The 24789-nt window shown below is 38.2% G+C and overlaps 1 protein-coding gene across 2 annotated transcripts in view; it reads left to right on the top strand.

Moving 5' to 3' along the window:
• Positions 1 to 19734, top strand: part of USO1 (USO1 vesicle transport factor) — a 90218-nt gene extending 70484 nt beyond the window's left edge. For both annotated transcript variants that reach the window (XM_057546221.1, XM_007165556.3), the window contains 11 exons: positions 4640 to 4750; positions 5112 to 5230; positions 5382 to 5563; positions 5832 to 5953; positions 8783 to 8921; positions 11039 to 11202; positions 12175 to 12264; positions 14728 to 14826; positions 16121 to 16228; positions 17933 to 18148; positions 18697 to 19734. In XM_057546221.1, the coding sequence (XP_057402204.1) occupies positions 4640 to 4750; positions 5112 to 5230; positions 5382 to 5563; positions 5832 to 5953; positions 8783 to 8921; positions 11039 to 11202; positions 12175 to 12264; positions 14728 to 14826; positions 16121 to 16228; positions 17933 to 18148; positions 18697 to 18786 (1440 nt within the window). In that variant the 3' untranslated portion in view covers positions 18787 to 19734. The remainder of the gene's footprint in view (positions 1 to 4639; positions 4751 to 5111; positions 5231 to 5381; positions 5564 to 5831; positions 5954 to 8782; positions 8922 to 11038; positions 11203 to 12174; positions 12265 to 14727; positions 14827 to 16120; positions 16229 to 17932; positions 18149 to 18696) is intronic.
• Positions 19735 to 24789: the final 5055 nt, after the last annotated feature.

Genomic DNA, 24789 nt, shown 5'->3' with positions numbered 1-24789 from the left:
GGTTGAATATACTTCTGTAACCACCACCCAAAACAAGATATAGAGCATAGTATTCAGAAACCCAAAAAGTTCCATCATGTCCCTTTCCTATTAATTACTCTGTCCTCAGAGGCCACCACTAAAAAGTGAATCTGATCATAATATTCTAGAACCTCATTTTAATACTTAAACACTGGGAGTTTAAACTGTTAGCTTTTCATATTTTTTAAATGAACAATGCAAAAATACTAAACTTGAAATCCACAGAATAGGAGTATGAGGGATTTTTATTCAGAAAATATAATTGGGGCAACATAGTAGCTTATGTTAAAGGTGATTCAGCTTCGTTTATTTTGTCTGTGGTTCTCTTCCATCCTGTAAAATCTTTGCTTTTGTCAGCGGTTCACAAACTCTAGGGGGCTGAGAAGAGATAGATACTTTTTCTTGACTTAAACCTGTAAACAAACATGCAAACAAATGTGTTTGTGTAACACATAAACAAAATGAATAGTTTTAGTCAGAAAGTGAGGTGTGGCATTCTTTTCCTTTTTTTTTTTTTTGGCTGCGCTGCATGGCTTGTGAGATCTTAGTTCCCCAACCAGGGATTGAACCTGCGCCCCCTGCAGTGGAAGCGTGGAGTCCTAACCACTGGACCGCCAGGGAATTCCCAAGTGTGGCATTCTTTTAGCTGGTCTAGCTGTTTATATTGTAAGGAATCCATCAGAAAGTGAGAGAGCACTGAAATAGAATGTTTTGATAGCTTTTATTGCTCAATTTCTTATTTTACTTGTTTGGAGGGATAGAGCAGCTTGATCAGGGTTTTGTTGGATTTATATTATTATCAACATTTTATGATAGTATACTGGACAAATACTGTAACATTTTTGCACTCTCTAATAGTTTATTTTTCTTTTCATTTTGGAAAATTTCGAAAAACAGAAAGTAGAAAGAGAGTAATGTCCCTCATTCTACTACCCAAAGGTAACTACTGGTAAAATTTCAGGCTTTTTTTCCCCCTATACTGTTTATTTACATAGCAGTGATCATACATTAGATTCTATTTTGTATTCTGCATTTTTTCTTACAAGTATTTTCCGTGTTATTAAACACTAAATCAACACCACTTTATATGGTTGCACAGTATATATTTCACTAAGTAAATATACCCTAAGTTAGTTAACCATTTGCACATTTAATTATCTCCCATTTTTCCCTGTTATAAATCATGGTTTGATGAACATCAGAATAACGTAGTCTGCACAAAAGACCATTATTACAAAGTCCTCCCTTTGCACGTTTACAGTATGCATGGATTTCTGTTAACGCAGCAAAGCAAGGACTTGCCTGCATTTCACTGATGTTTAAAAAAAATTATCCCAGCAATTGTATCGTTTTTTTCTTTTCCCAGTTCAAACTTCCGCCATCTATTTTAAATTGGGGGCATTAGTTCTGCTTTTAATATGCTAGTAGGTAGAGAGTCGTAGAGTCACAGAGTTAGAAATGATGGTAATAAGTTTATAACATTTGTAGAGCACTCACTGTGTACCGTGCGCTGTTCTCTAAGTTCTTTACATGTATTAACCCATTTATAATCCATGAGATAGGTATTAACTCTTACCCCTGTTTAAGGATGAGGAAGAGAAGTTAAGTAAGTTGCCTGAGGTTTCATGGCTGTTGAGTTTTAGAACCAGGATATGAATCCTGGTATCCTGGCTTCAGAACCTATCCTCTTAACCTCTTTGAGATCATTCAATCCAACCACCTCTGTTTACTAAATGAAGAAGTTGAGGCCCATGTAGCGTATTGAACTTGTCCAAAGTAAGGCTGTAGAAGATTTGGTTCTTCTAATTCCCAACCAAATGTCATTTTCACTGATACCATACTGCCACTCTTAGAATTAAAACTTTAGTCCTTTAAATTTGAAATGGGTAAATACATGGTTTAGAAATCAAAATGATACACGAAGTCTTGGCCCCAACCCTGTCCTAGTTCCCCGCTTCCTGTTACTCTTTTCTTCTACATCTGGAAGTGTTTTTTCTGTATATGCCCTGATCTGCACCTTGGTGTTTTGTTTTGTTTCACTTAATAGAATCTTGCACTTCTCCTTGCAAAGTAAAGTAAGATTGCGGTGTGCTAGGTGCTCTTTTCCCCCACAGCCTCCCAACGGTGTGTTGTCACACTTGTACTTTTGCCAGTCTGCTGATAGGTGGAAAATGTTATCTCAGTGAGTTTTAATTTATATTTTTCTTACTAAAAGGCTGAATAGTTTTCTATATATTTATGCATCATTTGAAGGTTTTTTCATTAAACTCTTTTATCATCTGCCCATTTTTCTATCGGGTTGTTAATCATTTCTTCTTTATAGGAACTCATATTAAGGAACTTAACCCTTGTCTGTGATAAGTTACAAATATATTTTTCCTGATAGGATCTTGGTGTTTTGTTTCGGATTTTTTTTTTTTTTTTTTTTTTGGTATCAGACTTTTATTTTATCGCTTCTACATTTTAAGTCATACTTAGGCTTTCGCCACTTCAAGATGTTAAGGAATTTGCCAGTATTTCCATCTCATACTTTCTGGTTTCATTCTTGCATTTAAATCTTTGTTCTCTTTCTCTCTGAATTGTGTGAGATATGGATCCTCTGCTCTTTTAAACTGCTCTCTAGTTTTGCCAACATCTTTGAAGTCTTGTCTGTAACCACTGATAGTTATATTCTGTCTTTTTCACATACTAAATTTCCATTTGTAGCTGGATCATTTCTGGATTTTCCATTCTCCTTGATTTCTGTCTGTTCATGAGGTAGTATCACCTCATTGCTCTCTTTCATTTTTTTTACAGTTTCTCTAGTTATTCTTGCTTGTTTATTTTTCCATTTGAACTTGAAAACCAGGTTGTTTTGTTCCAGAAAAAAAAAGAAAACCTGTTGATATTTTTATTTGGATCACATTAATCTTACAAATTAATGTAGAGTCAGTATCTTCATGATCTTGAGTCGTTCTCTCTAAGAACATGTGTCTTTCTGTTGATTTGTGTCTGCTTTTGTGCTCTTTAGAAGTGTTTTTAAACTTTCCTCATTTAGGTTTTATACAGTTTTGATTAGGCTCATTCCTGAGTACTTTATCTTCTTTTGTTGCTGTAGTCAACAGGGTGTTCCATTCTGTCTTCTGCCTGGTTCTAACTAGTTATGTTTGACTGTGCTCTTCTTAACCTTCAGTTAGACCCCAGAGGACCTACTTTTCAAAACTGAATCTAATTCCATTTTTCTTTACTCAGACATCAGCCAGTGATTTGATAGAATGCCCTTGTATATACAATGTCAGTATATTTGGTACCTGCAAATGGTATTCCAGTAATTAATTTTTTATGTATAACCAGGGGAAATCAGCAAAACATTCACATTTATAACTTGAGTAATTAGTTGTAAATTCTCTGTGGCACATAGTCAGTTGAGAATAACTGTATATTTTTAAACTTCAGTGTACTTGGGTAACATGAAAATATATTGTGGACAGTAATGACATAAAGGCAAGGAAAAAGTAAAAATAATGCCTTATGTAAAAACTAAATTCATGCTGATTAATGCTTACTTGGCAAATCATTTGAAGAGGTCTAATTTGAATTTGTTTAATTATTAAATATACTTGAAAAAAGATTATGGAAAGGCCAAGATACTGACATCAAGATTCATGAAATTAGAACTGTCTGGCTGAGTGATAGAAATTTTTCAAAACACAGTAATCGTTACTTTAAATCCATTCCTTGTCTAGATTTTTGAATAATTGCATTTTGGATATTTTCTGAAATTACCCCCAGAGCGATGCATTACTGTGCTAATTTCCATTATTTTGTTTCAAGCAAGTTTTGTTTTCCTTAGACAAAAGTACAGGTTATGTAATATAATGTGGGCAATGGCAATATTATGAGCTAAGAGAATATCTCATATAAGAGATACAAATGTGTTGTATTAAAATTTAGGAAACTGTAATGTTGATGGACATGCTAGTTTTCAGTATTGTTTAACATACTTGGCAGCAGTATAGTTAGTGGTTTGAGGCACTTAGCTAATTTAAATAAATCTTTTTCTCCTCCATTAAGTTTGTGATTTCTCATTATTTGGCATTTCTCAGGGGGTTTGTAACATGGTTTATTTATTTTCTTGTTAGAGAAATATATTCGTTAATGAAATTTGACTAAATAATTCAGGAGATTATTTCTTTGTATTTTTCTTGATGTTTTTTGAAGGAGGTAGAATTTGTCCCTTTATGAGAAAATTGTTTTTAAAATTCCTGTTGAAACATCATAAATTTGCCAGCAAATTTATGTTTTTGTAAAGTGTTTTAGGATTGATAAAATTTTTTAAGCATCCACATCATATATTTCTTCCTTAGCATATCAAGTTTTCCATTAATAGTATTTTAGATAACCTGGTATATGCTTATGAGCGTGGATCAAGTCTAATTTCTGCTCTCTGTTTATTTTGGGAAGTGCAGCCCAGAGAGTACATAAGAATGCATTCTCTTGTTCAATTTTTAAAATCCAGATTCCTGACACATCTTTTATAAGATGTTAAATATCTTTTTATGCAGATGGGGAGGGATCTTAGGGCAACTTTAAGTCTGAAAAAAATAAAACAAGATTTCTGCCACCTTGTTTATTGCAGGGAAGCAAAATACAGACAAGAGTTGGATTACTAATGTTGCTTTGTACCTGGCTTAGCAACTGCCCCATTGCAGTAACACATTTTCTTCACAATTCAGCCAATGTTCCCTTTGTATCCTTTATGTTTTAGTAAGATACATGTAAGTATTTACCTTTTTTATCTTTTCTATTTCTTCTTCTCAATTAGAGTTAGCTCCATGCCCCAAATATTTGAATCTTCTTTATCTATGTTGCAACCTTTTAAACTGTTAAGGTGACACCAATGCTTACTTAAGCTGTGTGTGTGTGTGTGTGTGTGTGTGTGCGTGTGTGCGTGTGTGCGTGTGTGTACATGTACCATTGTTTTATGTTTGCTTGGACTGTGCATAGAAATTTTTGTAGAAACTCTTACATGAAATACATGTCAAATTCAAATTGTAAAACAAAGTACTCTGGATATTATGAACCATTAGTTTTCTTAACAAAGATTTCAGCTTACAGGACAAATTGCAGAAAATCTTGGAGAGGAAGAACAGTTGGTCCAAGGCTTATGTGCTCTTCTGTTGGGCATTTCGATTTACTTCAATGATAACTCACTTGAGAGCTATATGAAGTAAGTAAGGGGAAAATGCCAGGGAAAAATGACTTGCTAATGTCATCAAGAGATAATGATAAATTTTTTCTGCCAAAGTGTAATGTAGACCAAGCTTTTATGTTTTGTGATGACTTTTTTTTTAAGCATCTCAATATGCTTATCTCTGTAGAGAGAAACTAAAACAACTGATAGAGAAGAGGATTGGCAAAGAGAATTTCATAGAGAAACTAGGATTTATTAGCAAACATGAGTTGTATTCCAGAGCATCTCAGAAACCCCAGCCGAACTTCCCCAGTCCAGAATACATGATATTTGATCATGAGTTTACAAAGCTGGTAAAAGAACTTGAAGGTAAGACAACAAAGTTTATCTTGATATTCATTAGAAAGTAGTACCTAGGATTATATTGTATATGTATATTCTGGATACATGCAGATTATATGATAAGCCTAAAAGTATTTTTTTTTTCCTGGCTCTTGGTCTGTGGCCCATTTAAGGACTTTTGGCATTCAGTAAGATTGGAAAGATGATTTCTTATCTCTCATGCAGTTAGGCCATATGTTTTTACTGACTAAGTCTTAATAATAAAACAGTATTTTAAGTAAGTCTTCTTTTACAGGTGTGATAACTAAGGCTATTTATAAGTCCAGTGAAGAAGATAAAAAAGAAGAAGAGGTGAAGAAAACACTAGAGCAGCATGACAGTATTGTGACTCACTACAAAAATATGATTCGAGAGCAAGTACGTACTGATAAATCGTATACAACCTCTGTTATACTAAAAGTATAGATACTTCTCTACTTTAGGGAGGAATTTCTCTCGGCATTTCCAAATGCAAGAGGATACACAAAGTAAAACTCATCATTTTCCTAAATAATTCAAAAGCATCCGAGTATTCAACAAACTGAGAGCTTAGTATGTGCTAAGCAAGTCTAGTGGTAAAGGTAATCGAAGGTATGTGGCAGCATTGAGAGGCACCTAATTTAGCTAGGTAGGAGCAGGAGCTTGGAGAATACGGAGAAGCTGAGTCCTAAAAGGATAACTATGAGTAAGCTAGGCAGAAGCAGAGAGAGGGACGAGAGGTGTTACTGGCATGGACACAGAACAGTCGGCTGTATGAAGGAGAATTTGAGAGGCAAGGCTAGAGGGAGGGAGCCCAAGGAGGAGGTGGTGGTGGTGGGTGGAAATTGGGAAACTGACGGTTGACAATGATGATAGCAGCTGCTGTTTTGTGTACTGTGTTCTAGGTGCTCACTGAATACAGTTAAACGCCATCTCATTTACTTTTTTTTTTTTTTTTAATTTTATAGCTACTTTTATTTATTTATTTATTTATTTTTGGCTGTGTTGGGTCTTCGGTTCGTGCGAGGGCTTTCTCTAGTTGCGGCAAGTGGGGGCCACTCTTCATCGCGGTGCGGGGACTGCTCTTCATCGCGGTGCGCTGGCCTTTCACTATCGCGGCCCCTCCCGTTGCGGGGCACAGGCTCCAGACGCGCAGGCTCAGTAGTTGTGGCTCACGGGCCCAGCTGCTCCGTGGCATGTGGGATCTTCCCAGACCAGGGCTCGAACCCGTGTCCCCTGCATTAGCAGGCAGATTCTCAACCACTGCGCCACCAGGGAAGCCCTCATTTACTTTTCACAACATCCCTACAAAGTAGCTGACATCTGCAGTTCAGAATAAATGAGGAATCAGAGAGTTAGAGAATTTAAACTTGTCCAAGGTCACACTCAGTGCTTGGTGGAACAGAATTCAAATACATTTGTGTTACTGGGACTCTAAAGCTCACACTGTGTGGTGTAGAGGGGACGGTCCTGAGAAATGTGGAAACCAAAGAAGATAAAACTGACAGGACTTGGTAGTGACCGGACGTGGGGACGAGGGGGTAGAAAGGGTCAGATACGATCCTTAGATCTCTGTCTTGCGCACCCGAATAGATGACATTAAATTAGATAGAACAAGAGGGAGCTGATTTACTAGAGTGCGTCATGATGAGTTAAGTTGAAACTACATTTTCAGAATCATCAGCTGACATTTCCTTTGCAGGATACCGATGAACCCCACACTTGCGTAGGGTTGAGCACCTTAAACCTTCCATTACATTCCTTCGGGATGTTTCTTGGTTTTCTTCTCTCATTTAATTCCTCACTGTGGTATATATACCGTTATTGGAATGGGATCCTAGAAAGTGCTGCAGAATTATGGTGTTAAAATTCCAGAGTCATGAAAACAGTACACGGGGGCATCTCCTGTGGGGCAGGCTGCTACCGCTTCCCTGCCCTGCCCTCCACCCCCTGCTGATTGTGACCGCTTGAGGCAGGTGTGGCTAGTAAGAGCTTTTGTGTAGAGCCTTCTAAATGAGAGCTGCCTATGTATGCTTCTCTTCCCCACAATCTGTATTGTTGAGAATGAAATTCTCAGAAAGAATAAAAATATACTAGTGGTGTATTTAGCGTTCAGTCTGAGCTTTTCAGTTTATAAGCACATTAGTAAATTAGAATCATCTTTGAATGATCCAAATTTGAATCATTACACTACCCATGGTTATTAGGATTTTTCATCTGTCTTAGTACAAATTTGGAGTCATTTCCAGATGGTAAAATGTAATTTTTAGAGCAATGGGAAATAAATACTTGGAATGTGATATTATAGCCTGCACTTGGAGCTGATAAATATGGTTGATTTGGAAGAAGAAAAGAGTGATTTGACACAATTACTATAATCACTTTTCTTTAGAAATGTTAATTTTAAATATTCTCATCACTTAGAATGCCATTTGGCAATTAGGCAACAAACATCGAGAGCTGTAAAATGTTTATATAAACTTTGAATTACATTTGATCATGCATCCTAAGAAAATTCTCCAAAATTCAGGAGAACAGTTATATGGACTAAAATATTTATTGTAATGATATTATCATTTAGGAAAATGGAGAACAACCTCAGTGTTGCTTTTGAGTATAAATTACATTGCATCTACTGATTAATATTGGGAAATTTTGATTGAATAGTAAGCAAAGTAAAGGTTACAAAATGTATGTGGACGGATTATGACAAGTTTAAAAAACCTGGGTTGGAAAGAATTAGAAGAAAATGAAGACATAGATTAAAGTCTAACTAGTTACACTAGGGTGATAAGAGATGAGACCTCTTTTTTTCAGAATTCTAAATGTTCTGTTATATGATTGTCTTTTAATGTTAAAAGTAACAGAGGTACATACATATATATACATATACTAAGCTTCTTAAATAACTTGGTATAAATATCTTAAATAGTTTGATGGACCATAAAATGAAGTTTTTAAAACTGACCTCCCCCCACCCCCAAACCAAAATTACAGTGAGATTGCAGATGTACCATATAATGGGGCCTTGAAATCTTACAGTTCTGCTGCATGTTAATTGGCCTTGGTGCATATATTAATGTGTTATTGCTTATTTATTGAATGCTTTTGGAAATATTGAGTAGTTTAACATCCTCACCCAAAATAATCTCTGATTTTTAATTTATTCATCCTCTTAATGCTAACTAGTCTGAATTTAAAACACTTCAGTTATGTTTTGGTTCACAGGATCTGCAACTTGAGGAACTGAAGCAGCAGATTTCTACGTTAAAATGTCAAAACGAACAGCTCCAGACAGCTGTCACACAGCAAGTATCTCAGATTCAGCAACACAAGGATCAGTATAATCTTCTTAAAGTACAGCTAGGTAAGTGTAGCTAGCCATTACTGCTGTAGTGTCCCCAGGAGCTGGACAAAGTCAGACAGATTATTCTTGTGGACTAGTCTTTCTGTAACCTTAAATTAATCACTGTGACAAACATGTAAGTCAGAGTTTGAAGTCCAGGCTCTCTGCTCTGTGTTTGATGATCTGATCCATTGATTCTCAACCTTAGCTACCTATACATTAAGATCCCCTGAGATTTTTATTTTTTTAATACCAATACTGAAACCCCACTGAGGTTTCTAATTTAATTAGTTGGGGGTTGGGTCCAGGCATCAGTGATTATTAATTTCAAGCTCTCCAGGTGATTCTAATGTCTAGCCAGTTGAGCCAGCCAGTTGACTGGTCTAACCTTTCCATTTTCTTATCTGCAAACGGAGCTGATAGTAGCACCTGTGTCATCTGAGAATTAAATGAAATAATATATATAAAATTCTAGTTCAGTGCCTGGCACATGCTAGGAGCTCAAATGCTTGTAAATAGTCTCATTCTATACTGCTTATGATTGGAATGCTAGCTACTTAGAAATATAGTTAATTTTATTTATATGAAGGTGACCAAAATTTTCAGAAGAAAATATCTTTTACTTCCTCTATTTATGACAATAATTTGTCAGTTCTTTTAGTCCATATAGAAAGCTATTCCTTTGTGAAGTTTTTAAAAAAATATTTATTTATTTATTTGGCCACACCGGGTCTTAGTTGCTGCATGTGGGATCTTTAGCTGTGGCATGCGAACTCTTAGTTGTGACATGTGGGATCTAGTTCCCTGACCAGGAGTCGAACCTGGGTCCCCTGCAATGGGAGCGCAGGGTATTAGCCCCTGGACCACCAGGGAAGTGCCCTGTGAAGAATTTTTAAAGGATTTTATTTTCCCTTATATTAATTGACAGAATTGGAATTTCAACTACTGTAATTCTGTTTTTTTTTTAAACATCTTTATTGGAGTATAACTGCTTTACAATGGTGTATTAGTTTCTGCTTTATAACAAAGTGAATCAGTTATACATATACATATATCCCCATATCTCTTCCCTCTTGTGTCTCCCTCCCTCCCACCCTCCCTATCCCACCCCTCTAGGTGGTCACAAAGCACTGAGCTGATCTCCCTGTGCTATGCGGCTGCTTCCCACTAGCTATCTATTTTACATTTGGTAGTGTATATATGTCCATGCCACTCTCTTACTTTGTCCCAGTTTACCCTTCCCCCTCCCCGTGTCCTCAAGTCCATTCCCTAGTAGGTCTGTATCTTTATTCCCGTCTTGCCCCTAGGTTCTTCATGACCTTTTTTAGATTCCATATATATGTGTTAGCATACGGTATTTGTTTTTCTTTTTCTGACTTACTTCACTCTGTATGACAGACTCTAGGTCCATTCACCTCACTACAAATAACTCAGTTTTGTTTCTTTTTATGGCTGAGTAATATTCCATTGTATATATGTGCCACATCTTCTTCATCCATTCATCTGTTGATGGACACTTAGGTTGCTTCCATGTCCTGGTTATTGTAAATAGAGCTGCAGTGAACATTTTGGTACATGACTCTTTTTGAATTATGGTTTTCTCAGTGTATATGCCCAGTAGTGGGATTGCTGGGTCGTATGGTAGTTCTATTTTTAGTTTTTTAAGGAACCTCCATACTGTTCTCCATAGTGGCTATATCAATTTACATTCCCACCAACAGTGCAATAGGTAAACTACTGTAATTCTTAATCTTAGATCACTAAACCATGCAGTTTAGTCTTAAGACTATGCTATTTTTCTTCCCAGAAACCCTGAAAATATCAGTTCATTATTTTTATCAATACACTATTTTTCGGAACTTCCCTGGCGGTCCAGTGGTTAAGACTCCATGCTCCCAATGTAGGGGGCATTGGGATCCCTGGTCAGGGAACTAAAATCCTACATGCCGCACCTACGGCGTGGCTGGAAAACAAAACAAAACAAAACAAAACACTATTTTGCAAAGATGAAATGTGCTTACAAAAATCCTACCAAAGTAATTATTAAGGAAAGTATGTATTTATTTTATACTTGAATCGTCAATTCAAAAAATGAAAAGTTTCGTGCTAGCTTTTCAAATTTTATGCCTGTCTAATAGGAAAAGACAATCAGCATCAAGTTTCTTACAGTGATGGGGCTCAGATGAATGGTATTCAGCCAGAAGAAGTTGGTAGGTTGCGAGAAGAGATAGAAGAATTAAAAAGTAATCAGGAACTTTTACAAAGCCAACTGGCTGAAAAGGACTCTTTCATTGAAAATTTGGTAAGTGAATGTTGACATTTTTTAAACAGGAAGTCAAGAATAATTCTCATTATCCAGCTCGTTTATTTTTCTGGATCCCTTAAGCTACAGTATCATATTAAGGTTTTAGAATATGAGCTCTGGTGTCAGACTGTCTAAAGCTTCAGTGCTTCCTAGCTAACTAAATTTGAGCAACTTAGTTAACCTCTTTAAACTTGTTTCCTGAGCTATAAAACGGTGGTGGTGATATCTGTCTCATTGCTGGGAGAATTAAATGAGATGCTCTGTAAAGCTCTTTCACTGATTTTTTTTTAAAGGTAGATTTTATTAATTTCTTTAAAAATCTCTATTTTTTTCCTTTCGGCTGCGTTGGGTCTTCGTTGCTGTGCGTGGGCTTTCTCTGGTTGCGGCGAGCAGGGGCTACTCTTCACTGTGGTGCGCAGGCTTCTCATTGCAGTGGCTTCTCTTGTCGCGGAGCACAGGCTCTAGGCGCATGGGCTTCAGTAGTTGTGGCACACGGGCTCAGTAGTTGTGGCTCGTGGACTTTAGAGTGCAGGATCAGTAGTTGTGGCACACGGGCTTAGTTGCTCCACGGCATGTGGGATCTTCCTGGACCAGGGCTCAAACCCATGTCCCCTGCATTGGCAGGCAGATTCTTAACCATTGTGCCACCAGAGAAGCCCTGTATAAGGTTCTTTTAATACATGGAAATCACTCGATAAATACCTGCTTTTATGCTCTTTCTTCGTATGACCTCAGTTAAGTGCCTAGATTTAATAAATTACTTGGTATGAGTGTAAATTTATTAGCTATGGAAAATTTGTAGACAATATGTGCTATGTTGAAATGTTATTTTGGGTATAAATTTAAAATGTCAAGGTGAAATTTTTTGGTAAACGTATACCAGACATAGCTTATATGTGTACAGGTTTGGTTTTTTTCTGTCTCTTTAAACTGAATTTATTTCATAGTTTATTTCTGTGCTCTTTGTAGAAATCGTCCCAACCATCACCTGGCACAAATGAACAGTCTTCAGCAACAGCTTCAGCAAGAGATTCTGAACAAGTTGCAGAATTAAAACAGGTCATTTTTCAGCTTGATCCAAGCTCTGTTTTGTCTTGTTTTAATTATAATAGCATAACAGCACTGCAGTTCCATTAATCTAGAACTGCTTTGTCAGGTGTAAGCAAAATTTGATAGTGAAGACAGCCATTTGAAAATCCAGAAACTGTTTTAATTATACAGTAATGGTATTTTGCTTTATATTGTGTTTTTATTTTTCAGTGATGTTCTTTTTAACAGATCTCAGCATCTTACCCAGATTATTTATAGATTATCAGTAAACTAACAAGGAAACTTTAAATATATTTATAAGCCACAAATATGAAGATATAAAGTCTTATGTCTAATTTTCATGATAACTGGTTGATTAAATGTATTGGGCATTTAAGTCATTCTATCCAGAAAAATGTTGGTTTTTAGAATTGGAAAAGGGAAAAACAGGAAGTAAACTTGTGTATATCTCAATTAGATGACTCTAGCTAAAAAGCAAAGTAAACTTTTTCTGCTATAGTAATTTATATTGTTTAGAAAAGCAAATAAGCCTTTTCTTCCTTCCATCCTCCCTTCCTTCCTTCCTTTCTTATAAAAGGAATATGTGTTTCTTTAAAAAAAAAAAAAGTGATGCTAAAGAAAGAAGTGAACAGCCTGGCCAAGCTAGGACTAACTTCCTTCTCCCTCCAGTAGCCAGCTGGTCCTCACCCACTGACATGTCTGATCTGATGGGAATGACCGGACAGAGAGAAACAAAATGTCTTATTTTGATAGTGTCTTTGTACCCCAGAGTAGATTCTACAATCTACTTGAATTATATTATTTAAAAATAATAATAATAATTTGTCATTAACGATTTACAACTCTCCAATATGTGTCCATAATGTTTCATTTTTGTGAGGAAGAGTAATATCTATTTTGATTTAATTAATTCTAGAACTATATTAAAATTAAAGGGAATTAAGTTATTAATATATACCCATAGTTTGTAAATCCCAAGTAAAAATTTTTACTTTTTGTGTTTCCCAAAGATATATTTTAAATTTTATTTATTTATTTATTTATTTGGTTGCGCCAGGTCTTAGTGTGGCATGCGGGCTCCTTCGTTGTGGCACATGGGCTCCTTAGTTGTGGCACACGGGCTCCTTAGTTGTGGCATGCATGTGGGATCTAGTTCCCTGACCAGGGATCAAACCCGGGCCCCCTGCATTGGGATCGCAGAGTCTTACCCACTGCACCAGCAGGGAAGTGCCCCAAAGATATATTTTAAATGACAGTTTTGTTTTTTATAATATGTAGTAAAATATGGTATAAAAAGAAAACCAAAAAGGTTCATAATTTCCATGTTTACATGACTCATTTTGATAACCGAAAAAAAGCAATCAAAGGAAAGGCGTGTATGTACATGATAGAAAGTTTTAAGAGAATAAAAAAGCTTTTTACATGACAGCATCCCACTACTTACCACAATATCTCCAGACACTGCCAGATATCTTGGGGGAAGATAGGCCCTAGTGGAAAACCACTGTTAAAATCGCTTTATTTTCCTGTACTTTTTCTGGGGGGGGGGAGGGAGAGAGCAAGAAGTTTGGAAATTTCAACATCTATAATATATAAACTTTCAATTAATTCTGCCACTTTCACTACAGTACCTTTTTTTTTTTTGGCCACACTGCGTGGCATGCAGGATCTTAGTTCCCCAACCAGGGCTCGAACCTGTGCCCCCTGCATTGGGAGCGTGGAGTCTTAACCACTGGACTGCTAGGGAAGTCTAATGCTTTCATCTATGTTTGGTGGCCCCCTAGTCTAAAACCATCCTATTTTGCCCTTTTCAAATAATATACCTTTAATCTTCCACCAGGAGAAAAGGAAAAGTTACCTGATGCATGAGATTAGGACAGGGATTTGGTGGTCTATTTCTAAGCCGGCTTTCAACCAACCCTGCTGTTTTTGACTCCATTTTTACTCACACTTTCCAAAACATCCCAGGCCCTTTGGTAGTTATGCATTGTAAGTCAGGTAGCAGCATGGCTTTCTAAAAGGTCAGCCTACGTTTCAACTCTCTCACGTGTGCTGAGTCAGTCGCCACTGTCGTTTGCTTTCTGAAATTCCCCAATTTATTGCTCTTTTCTCTTCTCTTACTCTCTGTCCTTGTGGGTTTCTCCCTCCTGCCCACCCTTCCTCTGTCCCTCTCTCCCTACCTCCTTCCCACCTTCCTTTCTCTTTCCCTTCCTCCCTCCCTTTATTATTTTTTACATTGGATCTCACAAGGAAGCAGAGGTGAACATGTTTAATCTACACGTTTAATTCTCCATCTTGAACCCACCAAGTTCAACAATAGTTCTTCCACTTAAATTTTAAAACTTGGAAGTTGTGATTTTAGAGAGAAGGGCCAAGAAAGGAAATAATTTTTTATTTCTTCCTGTAAATAGACATTTCCTTGATGAAATTAATGCTATTTAATGTTACAACTTAACTATTTTTGTCTCTTAGGAACTGGCAACATTGAAGTCTCAGTTAAACTCACAGTCTTCGGAGATCACCAAACTACAGACAGAAAAGCAGGAGCTGTTACAGAAAACAGAAGCATTTGTAAGTTAATTATTGTTTTGTTCTCAAAGGTAGTAAACACAAGGTTGGTTGAAAGGTTATTTATCAGCCACTATGGAAAAGAAGCAGATTGGTCAGATAGCACCTTCCATTCAGGTTATCCATTAGCCAGAGTTCCAGTCACATAGGCTTCTTGGCCATGAGGACAGCCATATTATAGTCAGACTCACCAGGTCAGTTTAATCAGTTACTTACGGTTCATTTTCTTGGTATTTTATATTTCACCCCATCTTTGTCTCCTTCAGTCTAACCTGGCAGGTTTTCTGCTGGTATAAAATTGTCAGAAACCTTGTTGGTGACCCATGCAATTCACAGGGTTCCAAGCCATCAAGCAGGGTCCTCCTGGATCCCTCCTGGGGAACCACGTCTCTATTCCAGCTTCTACAGAGATGGTTGATTGTGTCCACGTGTCACACGAGTAACCGCCTCAGAAATGGCTGTCCAGCCACACCCTTGATGTTTCGCTAGAACGTGCTTTGTCATTTATTGCAATAGGGATAGGCTGAGAGTCTTCTGAATCTTCAAGCTCTGATTCCCTTTTCTTAACAGCTCCTCCTTCAGTTGACCTCTGTCCTCTCACATTTCACTGTAAGCGGCAAGGAGAGACCAGCCACACCTTCAGTGCTTTGGCTAGAGGTTTCCTCAGCTCGGTAGTTCATCACTCGCGAGTTCTGCTTTTCACAACACTCGAACACAATCCAGCTAAGTTCTTTGCCACATTATATATAACAAGGATCACCTTTCCTCCACTTTCCAGTAGCATGTTCCTCATCTCTGAGAGCTCACCAAAACCTGGAACATCCATACTTCTACCAACATTCTGTTCATGATGATATGTGTTTTCTCTAAGACCATAGAAGCTTTCTCTATAGAAAGCTTTATGAGCCCTTACTGGAATTACCTTTAATGTCCATATTTCCATCAACAGTCTCTTCAAGCTAATTTAGGCTTTGTCTAACATGAACCTCAAAATTCTTTTAGCCTCTGCCAGTTCCAAAGCCCCTTCCACAGCTTGAGGTATTTGCTTACCCCGGCCTTCCTCATAGTCTGATGAGAGCTAATGCCATGCCACTCCTGACTCAGCCTCCTGCTCCACTGAAGGGGCGACTTATCTATGCAGGGAAAGCACTTTATTGTGGGTAAATACATGAAGAATTAGACTTTCTGTTATTGGAAAGAAAATTTCCAAATAGCTAGGAAATTAAATCATCTTTGGAATCTCGTTTTGATTGTAACTGTAAAGAAACATTTTTTTTTTTCCAATTTCTACTTTCAGGCAAAATCAGTTCCTGTACCAGGAGAGAGTGAAACTGTAATAGCTACAAAAACTACTGATGTAGAAGGAAGACTATCCGCATTATTACAAGAAACTAAAGAATTAAAGGTTGGTTTTGGTGAAACTTTTATTCATTGCATATTATATGAAATGAACTCCAGAAATTTGATTTTATTTCACTTAATTTCTCAAATTCTTAGATTTATGAAGAAAGTTAATGCAGTGTAATTTTATCTCACAATACGTCCATTCCTATTTGGATGACTAAAGGTGGCAGAAGTGAAGGGTTTTTTTTTGTTTTGTTTGTTTTGGCTGTGTTGGGCTTCGTTGCTGCGTGCAGGCTTTCTCTAGTTGCAGCGAGCGGGGGCTGCTCTTCGTTGCAGTGCACAGGCTTCTCATTGCGGTGGCTTCTCTTTTTGCGGAGCACGGGCTCTAGGCACGTGGGCTTCAGTAGTTGCAGCACACGGGCTCAGTAGTTGTGTCTCACAGGCTGTAGAGCTCAGGCTCAGTAGTTGTGGCACATTGGCTTAGTTGCTCCGCGGCATGTGGGATCTTCCCAGACTAGGGATCAAACCCATGTCCCCTGCATTGGCAGACAGATTCTTAACCACTGTGCCACCAGGGAAGTCCCACAAATGAAGATTTTTAAATGCCATTTCAAATAGTGGTGTTAAATATATAAAATAAGAATGTATATGAATGTACTTTGAAAGTAAAAACAGATTTTAGTAAGAGTAAAAAATAGTTAAGTTTGCTTATCAATCTTTAATCACAGTAAGAAACGAGGAGCATAGATTTGGCTAATACACAAGCCACCTGTAGGTTTTCCATAGGCTGAGGAACATAGGCATATTAAATCCTGCCAGCCTTTTGTGTGACAGAGAAATCAAAATAGATAACATGAAGAAAGGAATGAGGTAACAGTAATAAAAATAAAAGGTAGGAATTAAAACATGGAAAAAGGAAGATAATATACGATTTTGCCTTTTGGATTGTGGTCAAATTATTTTATTTTTAAACCATTGATTTTACTTGAAGCTATTTTTCTTTTCCATTTAATTGTATGTGTGAAGTTGGATAGAATTTTATTTTTAAACTTGAATTCTAATTCTGATGGCTAACCAGGCTTCTGCTATAAAATGTTTTGTGTCTTTATTTATTCCTCTGATTATCTGAAATAGTAGGATTTTTTTGAGGAATAGGTAATTAAAACTATTTTTGGTTGTTAAACTCTATTTTTCACAGTAACCATCTTTGATGTATAGCCTAACATAAATTCTCATGTTACTAGATGAGTGTGTGTGTGTGTGTGTGTGTGTGTGTGTGTGTGTGTGTGTGTGTTTTTTAAGGATTTTCTTATTTATTTATTTATTTATTTATTTATTTATTTTTGGCTGTGTTGGGTCTTCAGTTCGCGCGAGGGCTTTCTCCAGTTGCGGCAAGCGGGGGCCACTCTTCATCGCGGTGCGCGGGCCTTTCTCTATCGCGGCCCCTCCCGTCGCGGGGCACAGGCTCCAGACGCGCAGGCTCAGCAATTGTGGCTCACGGGCCCAGCTGCTCCGTGGCATGTGGGATCTTCCCAGACCAGGGCTCGAACCCGTGTCCCCTGCATTAGCAGGCAGATTCTCAACCACTGCGCCACCAGGGAAGCCCTGTGTGTGTGTTTTAAACCTCCTGTTCCCCCAACCCCTAACCCCAAATTCTTCAGACTAGACAAGTGCAGCAATTTATCAAAGAAGGAACATATTTGTTAAAACCCTAGGAGAGTGAATACTAATTTTAGATTAGTGATTTTCGCCTTTCTTTTCCTAGAATGAAATTAAAGCTCTGTCTGAGGAAAGAACTGCTATTAAAGAGCAGCTGGATTCGTCTAACAGTACCATTGCCATTTTACAAAATGAGAAAAACAAGCTTGAGGTGGACATTGCAGATTCTAAAAAAGAACAAGATGATCTCTTGGTGCTGTTGGCTGATCAGGATCAGAAAATATTTTCATTAAAGAATAAACTCAAGGAACTTGGTCATCCAGTAAGATTGCAGTGTTTCCAAAAATGATTTATATTGTGTTTCTTTATGATGTATTTTTAAATATTGTACTGTGACATGGGAATGTTGTGCCTATATATCGATACTACAGGCAGAGATCTGTAGGTTCGTGAACGTGGTATCATCTGCACTGCTCTTATGGTATTCAGTGAATTGACTTAAGACACAGGTTAGATGCAGTTTCCAGCGTTTGTTAACTGTTCTCTTTGGGGCTCTGAGCCTAGAAAGTGAATTGATTTGATTGCTCCTGTGGTCACAAGACTCTCGCTATCCAAATGAGTCGTCCTCTTTTGCCGTGTTGATTCAGGTTTGTGTGTAGAGAGGTGTAGCCATCTGGCAGCAAGTTAACCTATGTATCTCGTCTCATGTTAAAAATGACAGGGAGCCTCGAACATTAAATCAAGGAAATCAGATGGCCTGTAATCTACTTTAATTTCTGGAGTAAAGAATTTATCAACAGAGTAGATATCATTATATGTTGAATGTGAAGTGAGCAGACCCTCAATGTTAAATGTATATTTTCCCTTTAGGTTGAAGAAGAGGATGAACTTGAATCCGGAGACCAAGATGATGAGGATGATGAAGATGAAGATGACGGCAAGGAACAGGGTCATATCTAGCTTTACAATCTCTAGGAATGATAGGGGTTACATTGTAACTTTGAAGACGGAGTCTTAAGACAGTGCTTTGGTTTGCCTCCACAGAAAGTAAAGATTTAGAAACCAAGTGGCAGACATTCACTAATACAACTATTGATGTATTTTTAAAATGAAGCCACCACCCATGTTGATAATCCTGTTATTCTAACTTTATGTAGAACACACATCTTTTATCGAACTGAACTATCCCAAAATATAATTTGCAAAGAGCCTCAGACCCCAAAAATATAATATTTTCAGGCATGTGGTGGCAGTGCTCTTTGCCTTTTAGTTCATTGGTTATATAAGTTCTGTATTTGTCTGCTATTTTTACTTTTCAGAATTTGTGACTAAATACTAACATGATTGATTTAATGTGTGTTGGAATCATTGTTTCTAAATTCAGTATTGGAGTTCTTAGCTAATGATTTCCTTTTAAAGGAATGGATTTACTTAAAGGCAAGATAGCATTACTCTGGGGGATAGTATATCATCAGCCCTCCATCCAATGTGACTCCTAAGATGAGTAGATTAGGACAGTTTAGAATGAGTGCCTTGACACTTGATATGGCTGCATTCTGTACCTCAGTGAAGAAGAAGGATATTAGCGCACAGTGAAGAGGATGGTGTTTCTGAGAAACTTCTGCAACAGTGTATCGGCATGTGTTTGGTTTTGGTTTTATTTTTAAGCTAAACATTAAAACAAATTACAAGTTAACGGCTCATACAGCTCAGAATTAGTATTATTGTTTGATTATTATAAAACATATTATGTTCCTAGTTTTAAAAAGATCCAAACTATGGTTTATATAATTTATTGGCATTTTTGCTGAATAGGTTTAAGTCAGATAATAGATTTTTAAAAAACAATGAAGCAATGTGTCAAAATTTAATGTTTTCATAATAAAAATAGATATTATGTTCACTTAATCCCTGGTCATGGTTCCCTTTTTTAGATTTTGAGAGTAGTAGTCTTTGTACAAGATGAGGCAGAAGGAAGGGTGAGAGGAGTCCTTCTCTTACTAAAAGGACTTTGCTATAACTGCGTGATAACAGCAATCTTATCATTTAAAGCTAATAATAAGGATTCCATAAGATTGGAGAGGGCTAATTGGAGCAAAAGCAGAAGTTGGAGAAGAGTTTGGATGTTTCTAAATTGAGCATTGGAGTTCTTTCTTCACAGTGATTTCTATTTAAAGAAGTAGGCTTTCTTAAAGGCAAGACAGCAAGAGTTGGGGCATTATGTATATCATCTGCCTCCTGGCTTCAGGAATAATTTGAGCAGTCCACTAAGGGGCACAGATTTTGAAAGAAGTATCTTCACATGTCTTGAATGGGGAGATGGCTGTGTGTTACAGAGCACCCGTGAATACTGCAGTGCGCCCCTGCCTAATCCCACCGCTGCCACGCCATCCTGAGAGGGCATCTGCCGTCAGAGAACCACATGATTATTACTGGACCAGCTCAGACCGTGTGAAGTTTTCCTTAACTTGACACCACGTAGTGAACATTTCAGGCTAATGTTACAAGGATAAGGAAAAATGTGTCAGGAGTAAGAATAATACTTCCAGAAATAATGGAATACCAAAGATCTTCAGAAAGAAACATCTGCAAAATCAGTGATAGTTTGCCAAAGTTCAGTCACTCAGGCTGGCTTGGAGTAGAGAAGACACAAGAAGGCCTCGAAGCTGCACAGTCCAGCCTAGAGCCCAAATGATGGACACCTTCCTAACATAGCAATAGTTGTTTTGGGTTTTGTTTGTTTGTCTGTCTGTCTTTGCCTGGATTGCTTCCGGAGCCTCCTAAACTGGTCTCTGCGCCTCCAGTTGGTTGCTGCCTCTGCAGGCCATCCTCCGTATTCACCGCAATAAGCTTTCTGAAATGCAGATAAGAGCCAAAGATATCGCAGTTGCCTCCTGTTTGGAGCCCTTAGCCATGTGGATAAGACTCTTTGTGCTCTACCACTCTCTAGTGTAGCTCCCTTCAAGTATATTTTAGAACCATACCAAGATATTTGCTATCATGACGTATATCCTGCTTTTTCATTTCTCACTTTGCTTTTGCACATGTTCTTTCCTCTGCCCATTTGTCAGCCTTCACATTAAAGGCTATTTCCATGTATTGAGAGCTACAACAGTGGAGCAATCATGAAGCACAAAACATATTTGTCCTTATTTGAAGTTTTATTCAAGTGTAGTTTACACCTCTAGCACATTGGAAAGAAAAGAATAATCATCCAAGGTTACTACAAAAGATAAAAGTTAACAGCTCACATTTTACAGTCTTAAGTTACTACTTTGAAATTATGCTGAGAGAAGATCAAACCCTTGTTTGAAAGTTGTTTTTTTTTTTGCAGCCAGGTAAGGGCCTCATAATGTTCATCAGAACCAAAATCTTTACTGTTACAGCAAAATGTATTAATTCATTCAATGAATATTTACTGAGTATAATGTGCTGAATACTGCTTGTAGGCACTGGGGATATGAATGAGACAAAGTCCCTTCCTCATATAACTTACGTTCTGGAGGAGAAAACAGTAAACAAGTACATAAGACAATGTCAAATGCTTTGTAGCTTCTGGAAAGGAGCTTGCATTAACCAGAGGAGTGCTTAGATCTGATTTGTATTCATAGATTACTTTCTCCACTAGGTCGAGAATTGTCTGTGGGGAGGAGGCTAAGAAAGAAAGCCAGGGGACTGGGTAAGAAGCTATTGCCCCCATCTAAGCAAAAGCAGATGTAGTTCAGACTACACTGTAGGGGTGGAGGTGGCTAAGGTGGTAGGATTTGGGATACATTTTACAGGTAGAGCTGAGAGGATTCGTTGATGAATTGCATGTGTCTGGGGAGTAGAGGAGGAAGACAAGAGTAACTCCTGGGGGAAGGCGGGCGGAGCAGGTTTGGGGTGAGATCTAGAGTTGTGTGTTAGGCTTGCTAAATCTGAGACCCAAGTAGATAGATTTATACAAATAGATAGATGTTCAGTAGGCAGTTTGGAGCTCATTAGGGTTGGAAAAAAATAGTATGGAGATGGAATTTAAGTCCACCCAGTAGGATAAGTTCTTACGGGGAGTGAGTGTAGAGAGAAGGCAGCCAAGAACTGAGCCTTTGGGCAATTCAGCCTTCAGTGGTGGGGATGGATCTTAAGAAATATTAAATGAGTAATGAAATAATCTTACTCCAGAGCAAATTTGAGCCTTGGAATTAAGGGGAGAACTGAGCAAGCTCTGACCTTTAAACTGATTTCCTACTGCAATTTCGGAAAATGAAAACTTAATTCTTTTCAAACAGCTTTAATGAAACACATTATTCTATTAAAGTAGACTAGTTCTTTACTAGTGAACCTAATTAAACTGTGGGTTTTTTTGTTTGGTTGGTGTTTGTTTTGTTTGTTTGTTTGTTTTGAGGAATCTGCCCTGCTAACCAAATAGAAGATATTTATCTAAAGAAAATATCTGTTTACAATTACATTATATCCTTTGAAAGGTTTTATTTTAATGCAAGTTATTTTATCAAATTGTGCCTTTTGCGGGTTAGTGACTTGCTTCCCTTCCAGAAACTCTAAAGTTATTCTTGCAGTTTTTCTATGTCTACAACTCAGAAACTGTAGGATTTTCTATAACCTTTCAAAATGAAAATTAAAATGTTTCTAGAGAGAAAAACATTAAGGTATGACACATATCTATCTTAAATGGTTTCCTTTCCTGCGGATTGACTCATTTTGTCTAGACATAGGTTTTTCCATATTCCCTCTAAGCAACCATGACTAGTTTTAGTTTGAAAAAGCTTAAACATTGACCTTGCTACAGTTATATGTTACTCTTGATTTTGCTCCTTACAAAAACATGAGATCACTTTGAATTATGTTTTTCTACCGTGAGAATGTAAACAAGTGAGTTCCAGTATCTACTTTGCTAGTCTTTTTTCAGCTCTGGCTTTTAATTCTAGATTTATTTAAATAAATGTATTATTCTCTGAATCTAGTGGGATATCTAAAGGGGTAAAACTCACCATTTTGTGACTCTTAACAAGTTCTGTCACCTCTCTGTGACATTTCATGCTAATACCCTGTGAAATAACTTGTTGCCTAGTATCAGGGAGAAGGTGAGATGCAAACTAGTTGCTGTGGTGGACATGGAGTGGAACTTTCTGATTCTTTTTTACCCCCGTGTTCTAGACCCGAAATGAGGTTGCATAAATAAAGCCTGTAAAACAAAAAATGTAGGCAACTGTTCTGCAGCAAAAATGGTTAGCCTGTTTAAAAGCAGGATGAGCTGAATAAAAGCTTAAGTATTACCTAGGTTTCCATACTGCACTACAAATTACCACAAATTTAGTGGCTTAAAATAACACACATTTATTATCTCCCTAGTCTTTGGGCCAGGAGTCAGAGCACAGCTTAACCAGGTCCTCTGCTTTTGGTCCCAAGGCCGCAATCAAGGTGGCAGCCAGGCTGTGTTCTCATCTGCAGGCTCAACTGGAGGGGGGTCAGCTTCCAACACTCATTCAGGTTGTTGGCAGAATTCATTTCCTTACCGTTGTAGAACTGAGGGCTTCAGTTTCTTACTGGCAGTTGGCAGAAGTCTGCCCTCAGCAACTAGTGGTCACCCCTAGTTCCTTGCCTCATGGGCTCCCTCAACGTGCTCGCTGACTTCCATCAAGCCAGCAAGGGGAAGCTCTAGCCCCAGTCAGCCAGCAAGACTGTGTTTTATATGAAGTAATGTAGGGACTTCCCTGGTTGCTCAGTGCTCAAGAATTCGCCTGCCAGTGCAGGGGACACGGTTCGATCCCTGGTCCGGGAAGATCCCACATGCCACGTCACAACTAAGCCTGCAAGCCACAACTACTGAAGCCCGCGCACCTAGAGCCTGTGCTCTGCAACAAGAGAAGCCACCGCAGTGAGAAGCCCGGGCACCACAACGAAGAGTAGCCCCCGCTCGCCGCACCTAGAGAAAGCCGTGCACAGCAACGAAGACCCAATGCAGCCAAAAATAAATAAAATTAAGGTAATATAATCACAGGAGTGACATTCATCACCATGCTGTAGTCAACTGGTTAGAAACAAATCAGGTCCTGCCCACTCTTGGGAGGGAATTACACAGAGGCATGAATACCAGGAAGTGGAGATCATGGAATGCTGCATACTTTTGTTTTCTTGAACCATATTTCTTTTTTTTTTTTTTTTTTTTTTTATTTTGGCTGCGTTGGGTCTTTGTTGCTGCGCACGGGCTTTCTCTAGTTGCGGCAAGCAGGGGCTACTCTTCGTTGTGGTGCCCAGGCTTCTCGTTGCGGTGGCTTCTCTTGTCGTGGAGCACAGGCTCTAGGGCACATGGGCTTCAGTAGTTGTGGTGCATGGACTCAGTAGTTGTGGTGCACAGGCTTAGTTGCTCTGCAGCATGTGGGATCTTCCCGGACAAGGGATCAAACCCATGTCCCCTGCATTGCCAGGCGGATTCTTAACCACTGCGCCACCAGAGAAGTCTCCCAAGGATACTTCTTGTTCATGTTCGTGTCCTTAGCATGTCAACTGTACTCTGCTCCAAATCGTCATTCCAAGACCAGCACTGAAGAAGCAGGTTCTTCCTCGGACAGGCAGGTCTCTTGGCAAAGGGAAAAGAGAGATGGCAGAACCTCATGGTGGCTCTTAGAACTTCTGCTTAGAAGTGGCATCACTTTCATTCACATTTCAATGACCAAAGCAAGTCAAGGCCAAACTAATGTCAATGCAAAGTATAATCCTTCAGTGGGAACAGGCCTGAGAGGGAGGGGCAGATGAATCACATGTGAAGGTATAACCAGTAAATGTTAGTGTCCTTCACCTCCATCTTTCCCCTTACTGATCCTGCTGAGGAAGATAGTTGTAGAACATGAAGAGGCAGTGTAAGACGTGGTTAGTGGTTAGGAGTCCAGATTCTGGAGACAGACTGCCTGAGTGTGAGTCCTGACTGCCACTTCCCAGCTGTGTGGCCTTGAGCAAGTTATTTAA

This window comes from Balaenoptera acutorostrata, chromosome 5 (genome assembly GCF_949987535.1).
Source record: "Balaenoptera acutorostrata chromosome 5, mBalAcu1.1, whole genome shotgun sequence".
Classification (NCBI taxonomy): Eukaryota; Metazoa; Chordata; class Mammalia; order Artiodactyla; family Balaenopteridae; genus Balaenoptera; species Balaenoptera acutorostrata.
The sequence above is the reverse complement of the archived record's forward strand: the minus strand, read 5'-3'. Positions and strand labels throughout refer to the sequence as shown.